The sequence below is a fragment of the Amblyraja radiata genome, chromosome 1 (assembly GCF_010909765.2).
Source record: "Amblyraja radiata isolate CabotCenter1 chromosome 1, sAmbRad1.1.pri, whole genome shotgun sequence".
Lineage (NCBI taxonomy): Eukaryota > Metazoa > Chordata > Chondrichthyes > Rajiformes > Rajidae > Amblyraja > Amblyraja radiata.
The window spans coordinates 78019147-78037691 of record NC_045956.1 but is presented as its reverse complement, the minus strand read 5'-3'; the positions used below and the strand labels follow the sequence as shown (position 1 = coordinate 78037691).

The 18545-nt window shown below is 41.3% G+C and overlaps 1 protein-coding gene across 18 annotated transcripts in view; it reads left to right on the top strand.

The window, feature by feature from the left end:
• col25a1 (collagen type XXV alpha 1 chain) overlaps nt 1-18545 on the top strand; it is a 654016-nt gene that overhangs the window by 408917 nt on the left and 226554 nt on the right. For all 18 annotated transcript variants that reach the window (XM_033025377.1, XM_033025353.1, XM_033025321.1 and 15 more), the window contains exon 4: nt 13996-14003. In XM_033025377.1, coding sequence (XP_032881268.1) covers nt 13996-14003 — 8 coding nt within the window. The remainder of the gene's footprint in view (nt 1-13995; nt 14004-18545) is intronic.

The window sequence follows — 18545 nt, the reverse complement described above, 5'->3', positions numbered from 1 at the left end:
GCCCCAGCTCTGCCTGTCTTTTAGTTGATTACGTTGAACACTCAAAATGTACTACTGCACTTTCCCCCATTCTTTCTCCATTACATCGACGACTGCATTGGGGCTGCATCCTGCACCCATGCAGAACTCATTGATTTAATTAATTTTACCAATACCTGTCACCTCTCTTCCCATTGTCGATCTCTCGATCAACATCATAGGGACAAACTATCGACTGACGTCAACTGCAAACCTACTGACTTCTACAGCTGCCTTGGTTCTTGCATCTTGCAAGGACACCATCCCATAATCTCAGTTTGTCTGTCTCTGCTGCATCTGCTCACAAGATGAGACTTTCCTCCATATGAATCCACTTTGTTTCTTTCTTTATGTCTTTCACCCTTTAACTCCCAACTCGGCAATTCCTATATACAAGAATCCCTCCGTTGGTGGTAGAGAATTCCAATATATAATCCTATCAATGCAGATTTCTCTCCTTCCCTAAACCCCTCCTCTTTGCTACTTTTAGTCCTGCCATAAAGAACGTCATCATAACTTATGCTACAATCAGTGGGCCAGTTCCCTTAATCCTGCCACCATTACTCTGCTACCACAAAGTAGTGATTCTGCTGTACATTTACAGACCTTACTCCTCTAAACTTTAATGATTGTGTTGCTGGAGTTGCCACCATGCCTAGGAGATGGCTTGCGTTTGATGAATTGTGAACGAATAATGGACAAAAATGTATGAGCTTGCAAATGGAACATATACTTAAATACCCAAAACAGATGGTAAATGTTCTAAGATGCTGAGATAAACTGTTGTGCTAGAGAGCCATTTGCCAAGGTTATGTTTTTCAGACCAGAATGGGTAAATGTAGCATCTAGTACATTTTTAAAAAAGGCTATAAGACCATAAGACATAGGAGCAGAATTAGGCCATTTCGGCCCAGCAGGTCTGCTCTGCCATTCGATCATGGTTGATCTATTTTTCCCTCTCAACCACATTCTCCTGCCTTCTACCTATAACCTTTGATGCCCTTACTGTTCAAGAACCTATCAATCATCTGCTTTAAAAATACCAATGATTTGACCTTCACAATTCCACAGAATCATCACCATCTGGCTAAAGAAATTCCTCCTCATCTCTATTCTAAAAGTGCATCCTTATTTTACTGAGGCTGTGCCCTTTGGTCCTAGTCTCTTCCACTGATGGAAGTATCCTCTCCACATCAACTCTATCTACACATTTCAGTATTCGGTAGGTTTCAATGAGAATCTCCCTCCCCTCCCCTCATCCTTCTAAACTCAAGCCAGTACAGGCCATAACCATCAAATGCTCTTCATACATTAACCCAGTTATTCCCAGGATCATTCTCATGAACTTCCTCCGGAACCTCTTCAACAACAGCACATCCAAAACTGCTCACAATATTCCAAATATGGCCTGACCAGCACCTTATAGAGCGGCAGCATTAGATCACTTGAGGAATCCTGCACCTGCACTCCTAAATCTCTTTGCACCTCCAATTTCTGAATCCTATCGCCATTTTAAATAATGGGGAGAGGATTCCCTGAGGAACACCACTAGTCACCGGCAGCTAACCAGAAAAGGCCCACTTTATTCCCACTCTTTGCCTTCTGCCTGTCACCAATCTTCCATCCATGCCAGTAGCTTGCCTCACATGTCACAATACCATTAGTTTCAATATAATTATGGAGAGGGACAAAACTGGACCTAGGGTTGAGATTTTTGATTGGAGAAAGGCTAACTTTGAGGAGATGCGAAAGGATTTAAAAGGAGTAAATTGGGACAGTTTGTTTTATGGGAAAGATGTGGAAGAGAAATGGAGTACATTTAAAGGTGACATTTTAAGAGTACAGAATCTTTATGTCCCTGTTCGGTTGAAAGGAAATCGTAAAAATTGTAAAGAGCCATGGTTTTCAAGGGAAATTGGACACTTGGTTCGGAAAAAGAGGGAGATCTACAATAGTTATAGGCAGCATGGAGTAAATGAGGTGCTTGAGGAGTATAAAGAATGTAAAAAGAATCTTAAGAAAGAAATTAGAAAAGCTAAAAGAAGATATGAGGTTGCTTTGGCAAGTAAGGTAAAAGTAAATCCGAAGGGTTTCTACCGCTATATTAATAGCAAAAGGATAACGAGGGATAAAATTGGTCCATTAGAGAGTCAGAGTGGCCAACTATCTGCAGAGCCAAAAGAGATGGGGGAGATATTGAACAGTTTCTTTTCTTCGGTATTCACCAAGGAGAAGGATATTGAATTATGTGAGGTAAGGGAAACAAGTAGAGTAGCTATGGAAACTATGAGGATCAAAGAAGAGGAAGTACTGACACTTTTGAGAAATATAAAAGTGGATAAGTCTCCAGGTCCAGGACAGGATATTCCCTAGGACATTGAGGGAAGTTAGTGTAGAAATAGCAGGGGCTATGGCAGAAATATTTCAAATGTCATTAGAAACGGGAATAGTGCCGGAGGATTGGCGTACTGCGCATGTTGTTCCATTGTTTAAAAAGGGGTCTAAGAGTAAACCTAGCAATTATAGACCTGTTAGTTTGACATCAGTGGTGGGCAAATTAATGGAAAGAATACTTAGAGATAATATATATAAGCATCTGGATAAACAGGGTCTGATTAGGAACAGTCAACATGGATTTGTGCCTGGAAGGTCATGTTTAACTAATCTTCTTGAATTTTTTGAAGATGTTACTCGGGAAATTGATGAGGGTAAAGCAGTGGATGTTGTGTATATGGACTTCAGTAAGGCCTTTGACAAGGTTCCTCATGGAAGGTTGGTTAAGAAGGTTCAATGGTTGGGTATTAATGGTGGAGTAGCAAGATGGATTCAACAGTGGCTGAATGGGAGATGCCAGAGAGTAATGGTGGATGGTTGTTTGTCAGGTTGGAGGCCAGTGACGAGTGGGGTGCCACAGGGATCTGTGTTGGGTCCACTGTTGTTTGTCATGTACATCAATGATCTGGACGATGGTGTGGTAAATTGGATTAGTAAGTATGCAGATGATACTAAGATAGGTGGGGTTGCGGGTAATGAAGTAGAGTTTCAAAGTCTACAGAGAGATTTATGCCAGTTGGAAGATTGGGCTGAAAGATGGCAGATGGAGTTTAATGCTGATAAGTGTGAGGTGCTACATCTTGGCAGGACAAATCAAAATAGGACGTACATGGTAAATGGTAGGGAATTGAAGAATGTAGGTGAACAGAGGGATCTGGGAATAACTGTGCACAGTTCCCTGAAAGTGGAATCTCATGTAGATAGGGTGGTAAAGAAAGCTTTTGGTGCGCTGGCCTTTATAAATCAGAGCATTGAGTATAGAAGTTGGGATGTAATGTTAAAATTGTACAAGGCATTGGTGAGGCCAATTCTGGAGTATGGTGTACAATTTTGGTCGCCTAATTATAGGAAGGATGTCAACAAAATAGAGAGCGTACAGAGGAGATTTACTAGAATGTTGCCTGGGTTTCAGCAACTAAGTTACAGAGAAACGTTGAACAAGTTAGAGCTTTATTCTTTGGAGCGCAGAAGGTTAAGGGGGGACTTGATAGAGGTTCTTAAAATGATGAGAGGGATAGACAGAGTTGACGTGGAAAAGCTTTTCCCACAGGGAAGATTCAAACAAGGGGACATGACTTGAGAATTAAGGGACTGAAGTTTAGGGGTAACATGAGGGGGAACTTCTTTACTCAGAGAGTGGTAGCTGTGTGGAATGAGCTTCCAGTGAAGGTGGTGGAGGCAGGTTCGTTTTTATCATTTAAAAATAAATTGGATAGTTATATGGATGGGAAAGGAATGGAGGGTTATGGTCTGATCGCAGGTATATGGGACTAGGGGAGATTATGTGTTCGGCATGGACTAGAAGGGTCGAGATGGCCTGTTTCCGTGCTGTAATTGTTATATGGTTATATGTTATATGGTTATATGGTCATGGGCTCCTATCTTGTTTAGCAGCCTCATGGGTGGGCACCTTAGCAAACGCCTTCTGAAACTCCTCTTCTGACCAAGGTAACTACAACCCATTAGCCTGATATTGATCACTAGTGTAATTAAGGAATCTTTTTCAAGCCAAAAAGGATATGTTATCCGATCAACTAAATAAAAAAGAAGAAATACACCCAAAACAAAAATGTTACTTGGTTTCTTCACGGTCCTAATGTAGTTTATTTGGACTTTTAGAAACCCATTAGAATTATACACAATTAACTTCTACTGAATTTTACTAATGAAAAGAAGCATGTTATCTAAATGGTGAGCAGTTGCAGATTATTGAGGTGCAGAGGCGTCTCGACGCCCTAGAGCATGATTTGCAAAAGGTTCTTGCAGAGGGACAACAAGTAATTAGGAAAGCCAGCAGAATGAGGGAAATTGAATAACGTAATAGGGAGGTTATGCATCAGCTATGCAGCACATTGATGAGTCTTTATCTGGAGTACTGCGTACAGTACCAGTCTCCTCATTTAATGTAGTGGAAGCAGCTCAGTAAAGGCTCTCCCGACTGCAACCTGCAAGGGGTGGATTGCTGTCTGTGGAAAGTTTGGCCAAGCTAAGTTTGGATCAATTGGAGTTTTTCTCAAGTGAGAGGGCACGTGATTAAAATAAATAGGATCCTGGGGGATCTTGAATATGGACAGGATGTTTCCTTTTGTGGGGGTGGCACAGTAGCACAGCGGTAGAGTTGCTGCCTCACAGCGCCAGAGACCCGGGTACAATTCTAACTGCAGGTGCTATCTGTACGGAGTCTGTTCGTTCTCCCCATTACCGCATTGTTTTCCTCCGGGTGCTCTGGTTTCCTCCCACGCTCCAAAGACATGGCGGTTTGTAGGTTAATTGACTATGGTAAATTTGTAAATTGCCCCTCGTGTGTGGGATAGTGCTAGTGAACGGGGTGATCGTGGTTGACGCAAACTCGGGCGTATGGGCCTGTTTCTGCGCTGTATCTCTCAAGTCTAAAGTAATGTCTAAGGTATCTAGAAATGGGTGTCACGGATTTGTTTAAATGTAGTTACTTTATTAAGATGGAGTGAAGTGAGTTTGCTTTTACAGAGAGTCCTAAATCTTTGTAATTCTCTCCCCAAATGACAATTGAAGCAGAGTCTGAATATTTTGAAAGCAGAAGTAGATAGATACTTGATTATACAAGGGATGAAAGGTTACACTAGGGATGTAGTATTGAGGTTTCTGCCAGATCATTGAATGGTGGAGAGTGCAGAGGAGCCAAACAGCACATTCCTGTTCTTAGTTCAAATATTTATTTGTATGTTCATATATAAAATAAATGCCACAAACACCCACAGACAGAAAATAATTGGATAAGAAGCAAGTTAAAAAGGTAGGAATAGGCTCATAAGAGGGATGAAGATTCCTGGTACTCAGTAGCAGGAGTTCCTGTAGGCTTTTTCCTGGCAGGAATTTGTGGAACAGGAGGAATTGGTATTTTTAGCTATTTCTCTACAGACTTCAACATCCCAGCAGAGAGCCCTGGTGGGAAACCCAGACAACGGTTTCTAATCTATATTAATGATGTGGGTACCAAAATCAAACGCTAACTTGACACAGGAAGAGTAGCGGAGCCAAAGAACATACTTGCAGACTGGGCTATAAATTTCTGCAGAGAACAGCTCCCTCTGTGCCACTCCAACTTGACGAAAGCACATCAGAAGCTATGTCGTTGAATCCAAAGAGGATTCCTCCACCACTTCAAGCATCATTCACACCAGCACGTTTGGAGCAGCTCCAAGGACATTCTCTGCTAGTTTTGGCCATGTGAATGGGCATGAAAATATAACAAATTGAAACGCTAACGTATGATGGTGTTAAACATTGCAAGACTAGAATTAGTAATTGGGAATAGTGTAGGAAGGAACTTCAGATGCTGGTTTACACAGAAGATAGACACAAAATGCTGGAGTAACTCACTGGGTCAGCTTACAACCCAACTGTATGGTATAAATATTGATTTCTCTAATTTCAAGTATCCCTTGCATTCCCTCTCTCTCTGTCCCTCCCACACCCTAGTCATTCTGCTATTTTTATTGTTTGTGTCTCTCGATGACCAAACTTTTCATATTTCACAAGGAATAGACAATTGAACCTATAGAGTCTATACCTGCTCCGCATCAATCCTATTCCTCCTGTTATTTTCCTGTCATCTCTTCTCTCTCACAACCCCATCAACTCCCCCGGATTCTCCTTCCACTCACCTAAAATAGGAGTGATCTACAGTAATAAATGAACCTATCAACCATCCTGTCTTTGGGATGTTTGAGGAAACTGGAGCACCCAGGGGAGAACAGTAACTGGGAGACTGTGCAAACAACATACAGATGGCACCTAAAGTTAGGATAGAATCCAGGTTGCTGGAATTGTTACGATGAAGCAAACTCCAAGCATGCACTGGAGGATGTATGACAATGCTAAGCAAATCATGTTAATGAAAAGGCTTCAATTTTAGGATTACAGCCCAAGTCTTGTTGCACAGTAACGCTAACCACTGTGTCAGTCTTGGAGGGCTATTGTCGGCCTTCCCTGTGTTTTGAATTGTCCGTGCATTCCCATGTGGTTCGCCCCCAGGAGCACAGCATGACTGGCACAAGGCTGCGGACTCTCAGAGAAGAGGTTGCAAATGCTCCTGGAGGTTGCAGGAGCCATGTGTGCCTTGATGATTCAAGTGCTCTTCACGGTACTTGCTAATTGTTGTGAGAATATCTATCTATTCTCCCTATCTATTCTACCCAGGCTGCTCATAATTTTGTACGCTGTTACTAGATTCTCTTCACTTTTCCTTCACTCCAAGAAAAAACAAACCAGCCTTATGCAGTCTCTTCTCATAATTGAAATGCTAAATCCCAGGCAATATCTCGTTAAATCTGGTTTACAGCTTCTTCAGTGCAATCACATCCTATAGAACAGTCACCAGAACTGCTCACAGAGAGGATGGTAGGTTCTGGTTTCATGGATCTACTGGCACTGCCCATGAATAATCATAGAATGCCCATGTTTCTGGACTTCTGCCAAGCAGATCATTTGATCCTTTCAAGGGTTCAAATAATCCTTTGAACATGATCATCCATGGCAATGGTGGACAAAATGGAAGAGGTAATATTGACCATCACAGGGTTTCTAATTCTTACTAGTTCTGATGAAAGCTCTTTGGGCTAAACCATTAACTTTATTTCCAATGGATGCTGCCTGACCTGCTGAGTATTTCCAGCAATTTCTACTTCTATTTTAGATTTCCAGGCATCCATAGTTGTTTAGCTTCAAGGACATGTTAGCTTGTAGGTTCAGATTAATTATAATTGTTGGTAAATAAATGGAAATATCAAACTTTTAGCAACTTCTGAGGCCAGTAGAGCAGATGATGGGATATGGTATTCATTAATTGTGTCAAGGTGCCCTTTTCAACATTGGTTCCCGATCTTGGGGCTTGATTCCAAGTGTTGATGTTCAGGATCATTTGCTCTCACTGCCTTCTGAGTATTTATTTGGAGTACATTAATTTATGAATAAAGGACTCTTGGTTCCTCTGCTTCCTTGCCCTCCAATGCACCCAGTCGCATTCACTCTCTCCCATGATGGATTGTCCAGCTTCACTTTGGAGGGTCATTGAATTCTCAATGATTTGCCGAGTCCAGTAGTAATGTTTTAAAACATTTATTCAAACACAACGGTTATACGACAACAGAGCCAAGCATTAATATATCCACACTTTAACTAAAAAAAAAGAACCTTAACAAACAAAACAAAAGAAACTATGGAACTGTAACTAAAGGACTGAAGACTGAACATGACTAGTAGATGAAAGATATTCAACTAACATTCTTACAGAACAGAATATAGAATACACTGCAGAAAAACAAGCTTCCTTATCTATATAGAGTGATTGATGCCCTTTGAATAAAGCCATCCAGGATGGAAGCTGCAGGGGTCCTGGCTGACTCCTCACTGTACTTCACAGACACATAGCTTTTGCAGCCCCCGTCTTATTGGAAACAACAATCCTGGAAGGCTCATTCCTTGTAATGTGCAAGCTCCCACACTGTGGCAAGCCTGCCATCACCTGCTCCAGCCCCAGGCTGCTTCCATCCAACAGGTGCACGTACGACTAAGCACTGCCAGGGGGTATTAGCTGGTTCTAGATGGAGCTGCTGGATGCTTCACCTGTGGCCAATGAGCAACATGGTTACTGCTGGGTGGATGTTATTATCACGATTAGCTGGCAGCTCTTCAGCTTGAAGATAGTGTGCTTTCCCCTGGGTGTGTGCAGATCAATAGTGCACCAGAGTCCCTACCCTAGTTTTTGGGTTTGACCCTCACTTGGTTCTTCCACATAAAAGGCTTCAGGCAATTTTTCTTTTGATTCTCATTCTCATAAGGTGAGAGGGGAATGATTTATAGTGAAAGGAGAAAAACCTCCTTGAGGAGAAACATTTTCACACAAGGGTGGCGAATGTATGGAACGAGCTGCCAGAGGAGTCTGAAGAAAGGTCTCGACCCAAAATGTCCTTTTCTCCAGAGATGCTGCCTGACCCGCTAAGTTACTCCAACATTTTGTGTCTATCTACCAGAGGGAGCAGATACTGTCACAGCATTTAAAAGACAATTAGACAGGTACATGGATATGAAGGGTTTGGAAGGATATGGGGCAATTGGAGGCAGGTGGAACTAGTGTAGATGGGGCACCTTGGTCAGCATGGGAATGGTGGGCCATAAGCCTGTTTCCATGCTGTATGACTATATGGCCCTGTGACTCTATTTGCAAGGCAGTGTGAGCAATGCAGACTTTCACTAACCTGGCCTCACTGCTGCTGTCAGACTACAATATAGTCCAAATTCCATGTGGGGCTTAGTGCACTCCACTAAAAGAAAATTCCTGACAATATCAAAGGCTCATTCCCAATGCCGCCAGAAATGTTGAAGTAGCATTGCAATTTCTCTTCCCAGAAGCTAAGGTAAACCATAAAATATAATAAAAGGCTGGAGCCCTCTCTCCCATCATCAATAAGCTTGAAATATTAGTTCCCATTTGCGGCACTTTGATAGTGTCCAGCAGGGACAACAGCTAAAGTGCCTTGAAAATGAAAGTAATTGAAAAAATGTGCAGATGCCACCTCACAAAGTGTAAGGTTTAATGAGGAGTGTTTTTATAAGCTGAAATTGAAAGGCAAACTGCCTCATAGTGATGAAAGGTGAGTTCCGATGGGTCAGGAGACTGTGCCACTTCCCCTCCCCTCCCCCTCCCCCTCCCCTCCCCCGCCATGAGCAACAAGAAGTAAGAGGAAGGTACACAAAATTGCTGGGGAAACTCAGCGGGTGCAGCAGCATCTATGGAGCGAAGGAAATAGGCGACGTTTCGGGCCGAAACCCTTCTTCAGACCAAAGAAGTAAGAGGTTATGTTTAGTTTAGTTTAGAGATACAGCACTGAAACAAGCCCATCGGCCCACCGAGTCCGTACCGACCAGCAATCCCCGCACATTAACACTATCCTCCACGCAATGGGGACAATTTACACTTATGCCAAGTATACAAGCCAATTGACCTACATACCTGTACGTTTTTGGAGTGTGGGAGGAAACCAAAGGTCTCGGAGAAAATCCAACGCCGTCACGGGGAGAACGTACAAATTCTGTACAGACAGCACCCGTAGTTGGGATCAAACACGGGTCTTGCAAGCGCTTTAAGGCAGCAACTCTACTGCTGCGCCACCGTGCCGCCAAAAGTAAACTTTTTATTGGCTGTTACCAAGGTTAAGTGGCAAGGTTAAAAATAAATTAAATTTTGCCATCAAGATGAAGTCAAGCACATTCGCTACATTGAGGGTTAAATCACTGCTTCTGAACAAAAGCACTTTCAATTATTGTTGGCATGGCCTCAATTTGGATGTGTCTAGCAGGGAAACAGAATATTCAGGTCAATTGTCTGGTACTTACTATTGAGTTTCAACACCAAAATGTGTAATTTGCTGTTACTGCATTAGAAAATAACACAGATTAAAAAAAAATGAGCATTTCGTTAGATTTGTTCTATTTCAAGTTCAGGGGGGAAAACACCACCGCAGGTTTGATATAATTGCTTAAATATCCTAAAGTAAAGCACGAGCTCTATTGTGTTTCTGTAAAAGCAAATACAAAAATTTGGCAATCAAAAAAACTGCAGATGCTGGAAATCTGAAATAAAACCAGAGGACACAACTCAAGAGGATGGGTCAGATAATTTCTGTTCAGGGCAACAGTTAACGTTTCAAGTCTGGGACCCTTCATCAGAGCTGGGAAACAGATTATTCTAGATAGCAGCAAAGATGGAGGAGGACAATGGGTAGAACAAAGTGAATTCTCATCCCACCCTTTCAACAATTCAAAGGGATCATTATTTTTGCCACCACATGGACCCAACAGTCTATTTTGGGACTCAACCCAAACTACTCCAATCGCCTTGCCTCCACAAATGCTGCCTGAGCTGCTGAGTTCTTGGAGCACTTCTTCCAATCTAATGGACTGCATTCGATGTTCAGAAGGTGACCTCCTTGACACTGGAGAAACCAAATGCAGATTCAGTGATCTCTTTGAGGAGTACTTGCATTTAGTGACCCTGAGCTTCCGATTACATGCCACGTTGATTCACCATCTCCACTCTCAGGGGCTGCTGAACTGTTCCAATGAGGTCCAATGCAAGCTCAAGGAATGGCATGTCATCTTTAATCAGGGCATGCAGAGCAAATTCTCCAACTTTAGATGATTCACTCTTTTGTGTCAGAACTGGTCCATTTTTGTCTGGCATTCTTTCCTTTTCGTTCCCTTTCATTTGTATAATTTGGGCTATCGGCATGCAGCCTGATTACACTATATCACATAGAGGTCACAACCTAAGCAACACATTATACAGGGAAAGGAACTGAACTGTCCTTTGACAGCCGTATTACTTCACCCTATATGAGAATTTCCCTTCGTTCCACCCTTGCCTTGCCCCACTTGCAGACGAGGTGCAGCAAAATTGCAAGCTCAGGACTAAAGGGCCTGTCCCACTTGGCAATTTTTTCGGCGACTGCCGGCGTCATTGACTGAAGTATCAGGGTCGCCGAAAGATTTTGAACATCTCAAAATCCAGCGGCGACAAAAAAATGTTGCGACACTTGAGGAAACACCGCGCGTCAATAGTCATCACGCTGCATCACGTCGCGACTTTTTCAGTGACCTGATATGTCAGTCAATGATGCCGGCAGTCGCCGAAAAAAATCACCAAGTGGGTCAGGCCCTTTAAGCTCTCCCCCACCATTAGACACGACTTTAGAGATACAGAGTGAAAACAGGCCCTTCGGCCCACGGAGTCTACGCTGACCAGCGATCACCCCATACATTAGCACTATCCTGCACACTAGGGATAATTTACAACTTTTACCTAAGCCAATTAACCTACAAACTTGTGTTCAAAAGGGAACTGCAGATGCTGGAATATCGAAGGTACACAAAATTGCTGGGGAATCTCAGCGGGTGCAGCAGCATCTATGGAGCGAAGGAAATAGGCGACGTTTCGGGCCGAAACCCGGAAGGGTTTCAGCCCGAAACGTCGCCTATTTCCTTCGCTCCATAGATGCTGCTGCACCCGCTGAGTTTCCCCAGCAATTTTGTGTACCTAACCTACAAACTTGTTGTTTCTTGAGTGCGGGTGGAAACCGGAGTACCTAGAGGAAACCCACATGGTTACAGGGAGAGTGTATAAACTCCGTACAGACAGCACCCATAGTCAGGATTGAACCCGGGTCTCTGGCACTGTAAGGCAGCTACTCTACTGCTGCGCTACCATGCCGCCCCTCCCCACCTTCTCTGCTACATGGATCATTCTTTCAGTTCTGATAATGTCCCAGATCAGTTCTCTTCAGAATTTGCCTCTTTAGCTTTGTGTATATAACTTCATAAAGCTCTCTGTACCTGACCTTCTGTTGTACCTTGGGCACGATGATGTCTCTCCTTATTCTTACAAATTATCTCTTATACGCACTGTGCCAACATTTCTACTGTTACATGCTTACCTGGTTCACAGTCCAGACAATGCTCAACTGAAGTCGGCTTCTTTTCTTCTCAATCAAAACAGCCTCTGTTGATGAAATTAATGTTTTGGTCCGAGACCCTGCATCAAGATGGAGGGCATAAAGTGGAGATGGTACAACAGTAAAACTATTATTCCTGAGACTCGATTTCCACATCTCTACATTCAGAGTCTGTCGCCTATCTCTTTCCCTCACTAGATGCTGACTGACATGCTGAGTTCCTTATGTAACTTGATTTTTGTTCCAGATTCCAGCATCTGCATCCTCAATGTTTATTATTTTGTCTACGTTTTGCCTCATCTGCAAACTTTGAAATCATTCATGCATCCACGATTGACTAATTCATTGCTATATACCAACAGAGAGCGATGGTTGTAATACGGATCACTGACAACACTACCTCACACTTCCTTCCAGTCTGAAAACATCTGTTCACCATTATTCTCTGCTTTCTGGACATTAGTCAATTTTGTAACCATACTGTTTTTGTCTTTCTAATCTCATTTGCAGAGATTTCACCTTTTCAATCCTTCGGTTTCATTAACATGTCGTAAATTGTGAGGAGAAACAGGATTTGTTTTTCCTCGAAAAGAGGGAAATGTGGCTCTTGTGTTCCCTCAGTCCAGTCGAGAGTTTCTGAGCAAACACTGGGAGAATCTACAGTTCACTGCTTGCCCTGAAGCACTGAATGTTAGTCGTGGCCTTTAAAACAAACAATTCTTTTCTCGCGCACAACAGCTGGGAAAATGATTGAGACATTCACATGTTGGACTTGATACAGACAAAAGACAGGATAAAGCAGACATTTCTTCATGGTGTTTTTCTTTAAATCAGCTGAAATAACATCATTAGATTCAGTAATTCTGGAACTCTGTTCTGTTGAGTATTCAGTATTTCTATTGGAAACCACCTGATATTTAACCATCCACTCCCTGGCACCTTTGTCTTTTAGCTTTCATGGTGTGATGATAACTTTGTGTAAATGCCCACCAAAGTAGATCCAAAAACTAGAAACACGGCGATGGAAAGACAATCGGGTGTGGTTTGGGTGGGAAAGGATGAGTTACAGCCTGCATTGTCAATATAAGCAGATTTGTTACAGCCTGTGCAGACTGTGATGACACATCTCCTCCCAGCCTGCCTCCATTTGATGCCTAATTCAAAACCAATATGATGGATTTTATTATTTCACATTGCTGATGTTACTCCTACTGACTTAAAAAGGAGGTGAAAACAGCAGTGTTGGCAACAGAGTAGATTAATTATTTGGCGGAAAAATGATTTCCCACTTCCCTATTGTAGGTGAAAAATCATCCCTGACATTGGCTTATTATGTCAGAGACTCACACGTACACTTATTGATAATTGAAAATGTGTAGGAATCTCTTTCATTTGAGATAATGGTGTTAGACGATACTTCCTGCGCTTGTGTGTGTGTATTCGAAAAATGACATTCTATTTTTGTGGAAAAGTACGTTTTTGTTAAAAGCTCACCAGGAATAACGATATAAGAAATAGTTGTTTATATGATGACCCTCTCTGTACTATTTTAGTGGAAGCATTAATGTATTTAAAATAATTGAGTCAATGTCCATGTTAAGTAATGGCTATCATGATTTCAACACACGTTTGTTCATAAATATTAGCAATTGTAATTTCTTAGGTTATAGCCTCATATAAATAGGAGAACGGCTTTGTAAAACATTATAAACATTTTATGGAGTAATTGATTCTTATTTGGACCTTCTGGGCTCCACAATAGAGAGCTGAATTCAAATTATGCCGGTGGTAAGGAACATCACCATATGTTTTGGTAATTGACAAAACATGGAAGTTTGCAGCTTTTCTTTTGTCTCTGAGCCTTCTACTTTTGAAATGATATTTACATTTCTGCTGTTCTCCTGACTAAAGATTCTTTTTGTCTTTTGCTTTACAGGACCTCCCGTAAGTACACTTGCTCTCCGGTGTCCGATGAAAGTCATCAAGATAAGAACTTTTCTTATTATTTTAACAAGAGGAAAATTATGCAGGGACTCATTAACATACCGTCAAAGCTATCTAATTATCTGCAATTGGAGATACAAATGAATCATTCATATTTTTTGAACCCAGGTTTAATTATAAATCACCTGGAATCAGCATGGCATAAGGTTCCTTAAATGGTTTAAGGTCTGTTTCTTAATGGTTTCTTCCTATTTCAATTGTGACTTTCAACTGGTCCAGTGCAATATAGCCAATTCAGCATCCAGTGATATTGGTATTTAAATATTCTGTTCATTTAATTTATTCTGTCAATTTTCTTAAAACAAATTTAGAGGAACTGATTTAAGGAGGATTCTGGTATTGCTGTTTTTGTAATGCAAATATTTAACAATTTTGGCTGTTTTGTGTGGAAAATGTCTCTTCTCACAGGTGAAGAATGGTAACTTTTTTGTAAAAATACGAATTGTGTCACTTTTTCTGCACCTCAGATTAGTTATGTTCGATTTGCTGATGCTTGTTAAATTTGAAATTGATTTTTTCAAAGAGGCCCAGCACAGTTCTCAGCAATGCTGAGTTTTAAAATTGCCTCTCAGACAAAATATTTTTATTTTTCAGTAACTCAAAAAAGTAAATGTTTTTTTAAAAACATACCTTTCTGATTTTGTGAAAAATAACAAACAGAAAAAAAATCTTCCTCGACTAGTCCCTCACGTGGCTGTCACCATCACATAGCAACCAACAATCCCTCTTGTTATTCATCGACTGTGAAATTATGGTGTCATCAAGTCAAAGAAATACGTTTTCTGCTGAGAAGAACAGACTGCCTTTCCTCCTCAATCCATTCTATAATTGGCCACATTCAGACAATACACAGTAATCCAAATAAACATTGTTCTACAAATTTGAAGCACAAAGACCTTAGTGTGGGAACTTTCATTAGCAGTGAATTATTTCAATGCATTAATAGAAAACCAACCTGTTCAGATGTAGTAGACGGCATTCATTCTATGTGTCTGCGCTGAAAGTCTTGAATGCAACGTGTTACCTTATATAATTTGAAATAAGGCTGTGATACCCATCCATGACCTCATGTTTCCTAGCAAGAGATTACCACTAAGTGCCTATTCAAATGAGTCGATGCTACTGTGTAAGACTTTTGTCCATTGGTTTTGTAACTCGCTGTCTTGACAAGTCCCTGGCTTAAGCTCACATGATCACCGGTAAGCGTCGAATATTGTGCAAAAGAAGGTAATGCCAAAAATAACAACACCCTGGGGATACAAACTTCAGATGGCCTCTAAAACTGAGACTTTGTAAAGCCGGGGAGATTAAATTGGAAGTTCAAATAAAATAAAGAAAGAAAAAGCTATACTCTCAAATTTGTCCTGAAAGATATGGAAAGGTAAATATCAGCAACTAAGTAAATCAGTTTGTAATAATGCAGACCAATATTAATAACAAAAATGTTCTGATGTTTACTGCAAAATAGTAGTAAGTGCATTTGTGTTTGAAGCAATTAAATAACAAATACATTCATGTTTGTAGCAATATAAATAACAATTTATATTCAGATTAAATTTATTTGATCATTATTTATCTTATGTATTGGGGCAGCGTGGTGGCACAGCAGTAGAATGGCTGCCTTCCAGTGCCAGAGACCCGGGTTCTGACAACGGGTGCTGTTTGTACGTTCTCCCCGTGACCACGTCGGTTTTCTCTGGGTGCTCCGGTTTCCTCCCACACTCCAAAGACCTATAGGTTTGTAGGTTGAATTGGCTTTGGTAAAAATAGTAAATTGTCCTTAATGTGTTAGGATAGTGATAGTGTACAGGAATCACTGGTCATCGTGGACTCGGTGGAATGAAGGGCCTGTTTCAGCACTGTATCTCTAATCTAAACTAAACTATTACCCCCATACAGATCACTGCTTTTGTTAAAAGATAAGTTTCTAACTGTTCACTCGAGTTACCCGGCACAGTTTCAATATTCTCTCTTATTCTGGGATGGATAAGAAAATCAAATTCCAAAGTCTAAGAATTCTGAAAAGATATACCTTAAATTAAAAGTCAATATGTTTGCATATTATAATATAGTTAGTTGAGGATGCTATACATAATTAGCAGAAGAAGGAGGTCTACAAATAGATTGCAGTGGTGATGAGAATGGACAGAAGTATTATCCTCAGTTCAGATGGTTTTAAGTTCTGTGGAAATTCTCTCATATTCAGTCAACATTTTCCAGATCATTCCAAACATCCAGAAAAATGATGATGTTAAGGATGGTCTTTTTGATGCTTAGGAAGTTTTCCCAACATTATTGCAAGATACTAGGAGGCATTTTGCAGCTATTGTTACTGTAGTTCAATAATGTGCCAATGACACAGTAATATTATTAGTTGAACAGTATAAAACACCAGGTAGTATTAAAGTTAAAGCTCCCAAATTCCTCCTCTGCACTTTGACAGAAAATCTTTAGCTGTTGGCTGCGCATGCATTTTCTCAACATTTCTGCTGATATAACAAAAAAATTAGAAAAAAAGCAACATAAATTCCAGACATTGGTTAAATAATAGGCCCAGTGTGGCTGCTAAGGAAATAAAAAAAGGTTTTATTCAATAATTTAAAAGATCCATGTGGAAAACCTACAGCTGAAAGATATAAAATACAAATATTCAAAAATCTAAGAATCAGGTGATGAGTTGATCTGTCATCTTCATCTTATTCTTCTTCTTCTTGTGTGTGGCGTGCACAGCCTAAATGTAGGTCATAGGTAGACCAGTTTGTAAGTTTGTGCACGTCGGGGTTTGCATTGGTCGAAACAGGGTGGACCACGTGAAGGTTGCAATCTTCCACCCCAGTTGATCTGTGATGCTTCATTAACGTATAATATACAAGAAAACGTCCACTTATGGAGCATCTTTTGTGATGTAGGACATTCTAAAAGGTTTCCCGAACAGGAGCATGGTGAGATATTGCCTAAAGAACATAGAGGCCCTGCGTGTTTGAAGCATCAGTGATGGCTATATACAGCATATTGTACCTATCTTATAGCATGCAGAATTCATAACTCAATTTTGAAAGTTATTTTACCTTAATCGAAGGGCTGATTTGTATGGATATTATTTCTATTGAGTTGGCTAACTGAAACGTTGCCTACTACCATATATTGTAAAGTAATGAACAGTATTCTATCTCACCAGTGAAGCTCCGCTGGGTCTATTTTAGATATCCTGCTGCTTTCAGGGCTTGTAACACAGACATGAAATCTCTTGATGATGCCCATATGTGGGGTAAGGTAACAAGGTAGTGAAAAATAGCAGCCGAAGAGATCTGGATAATGCAGCAATGAGAAGGTTTTACTATATATCAGTATAAAGCAATTTCCAGCTATGCATGTTTTCTCTAGCAAAGATGGACATTGGGTTTCTACAAAAAACATTGACATTTGACTGAAAATATTAAGTCAGTGGGAACCTATTACCATCAAGGTTTCTCACAGGCATCTTTGCAAAGCACATAATAACATTAAAGCATTTGGCTTGGATTATCACCTGCCATGGAAGCAAAGTGATGCAGCCCTGCTTGTGCCCTGCTGGGTAGCCGCTGCAGTTTCTACATGGGTCTCCTGCAAGGAGCGGCAGGAGAGCATCATTCAGTGTCATGCAACATATTCCTGTCATTTGGCTGCCGGTTTGAAAGGCCGACAGTGTGTGCAAGCTGCAAGATGTGAGTCTGGGAACTGCAGATGTGGTAAGTGTCTGAGGATCATGTGGAACATTTAAATATCATAATCATAATCATAATCATAATAATACTTTATTAGCCAAGTATGTTTTGAAACATACGGGGAATTTCATTTGCCATACAGTCATACCAATAAAAAACAACAGAACACACAAAAAACATTTTAACATCAACATCCACCACATTGACTCCTCCACATTCCTCACTGTGATGGAAGGCGAAAAAAAAGTTCAATCTCTTCCCTTCTTTGTTCTCCCGCGGTCGGGGGCCTCTAACCTTCTGTTGAAGGGACGATCTTACTCCCGTAGCCGGTGGCGGACCTCCTCGTCGGAGCGATCAAGCTCGTGCATCGGAGGAGAATCTCAGCTCCCCAGCGCCGGGCGATCTACCCCGGGTCAGGGCTAGTTGAATGTCGGGCAGCTTTTGGAGCTTCCCAATGTCTCTTACCCGAGACTGCAAGCTCCTTGATGTTAAAGTCCCCAGGGGCATCGATCCCAGGCAAGGAATCGACTCCAATGGTAAGTCCACGTCCCCGCGGTGGGGCTCAAAGTCAGTCCCGAGCAAGGCTTCCAGCTCCACGATGTTAGGCTACAAAGCGACCGGAGATACGATCGGGAAAACCATTGCATCTCCGGCAAGGTAAGAGATTGAAAAAAAGTTTCCCCCGACCCCCACCCCCATCCCCCACATAAAACAAACCAAAGAACATTAACACAATCTTTTAAAACACACTAAAAATAACCAAAAAAAGACGGAAAGC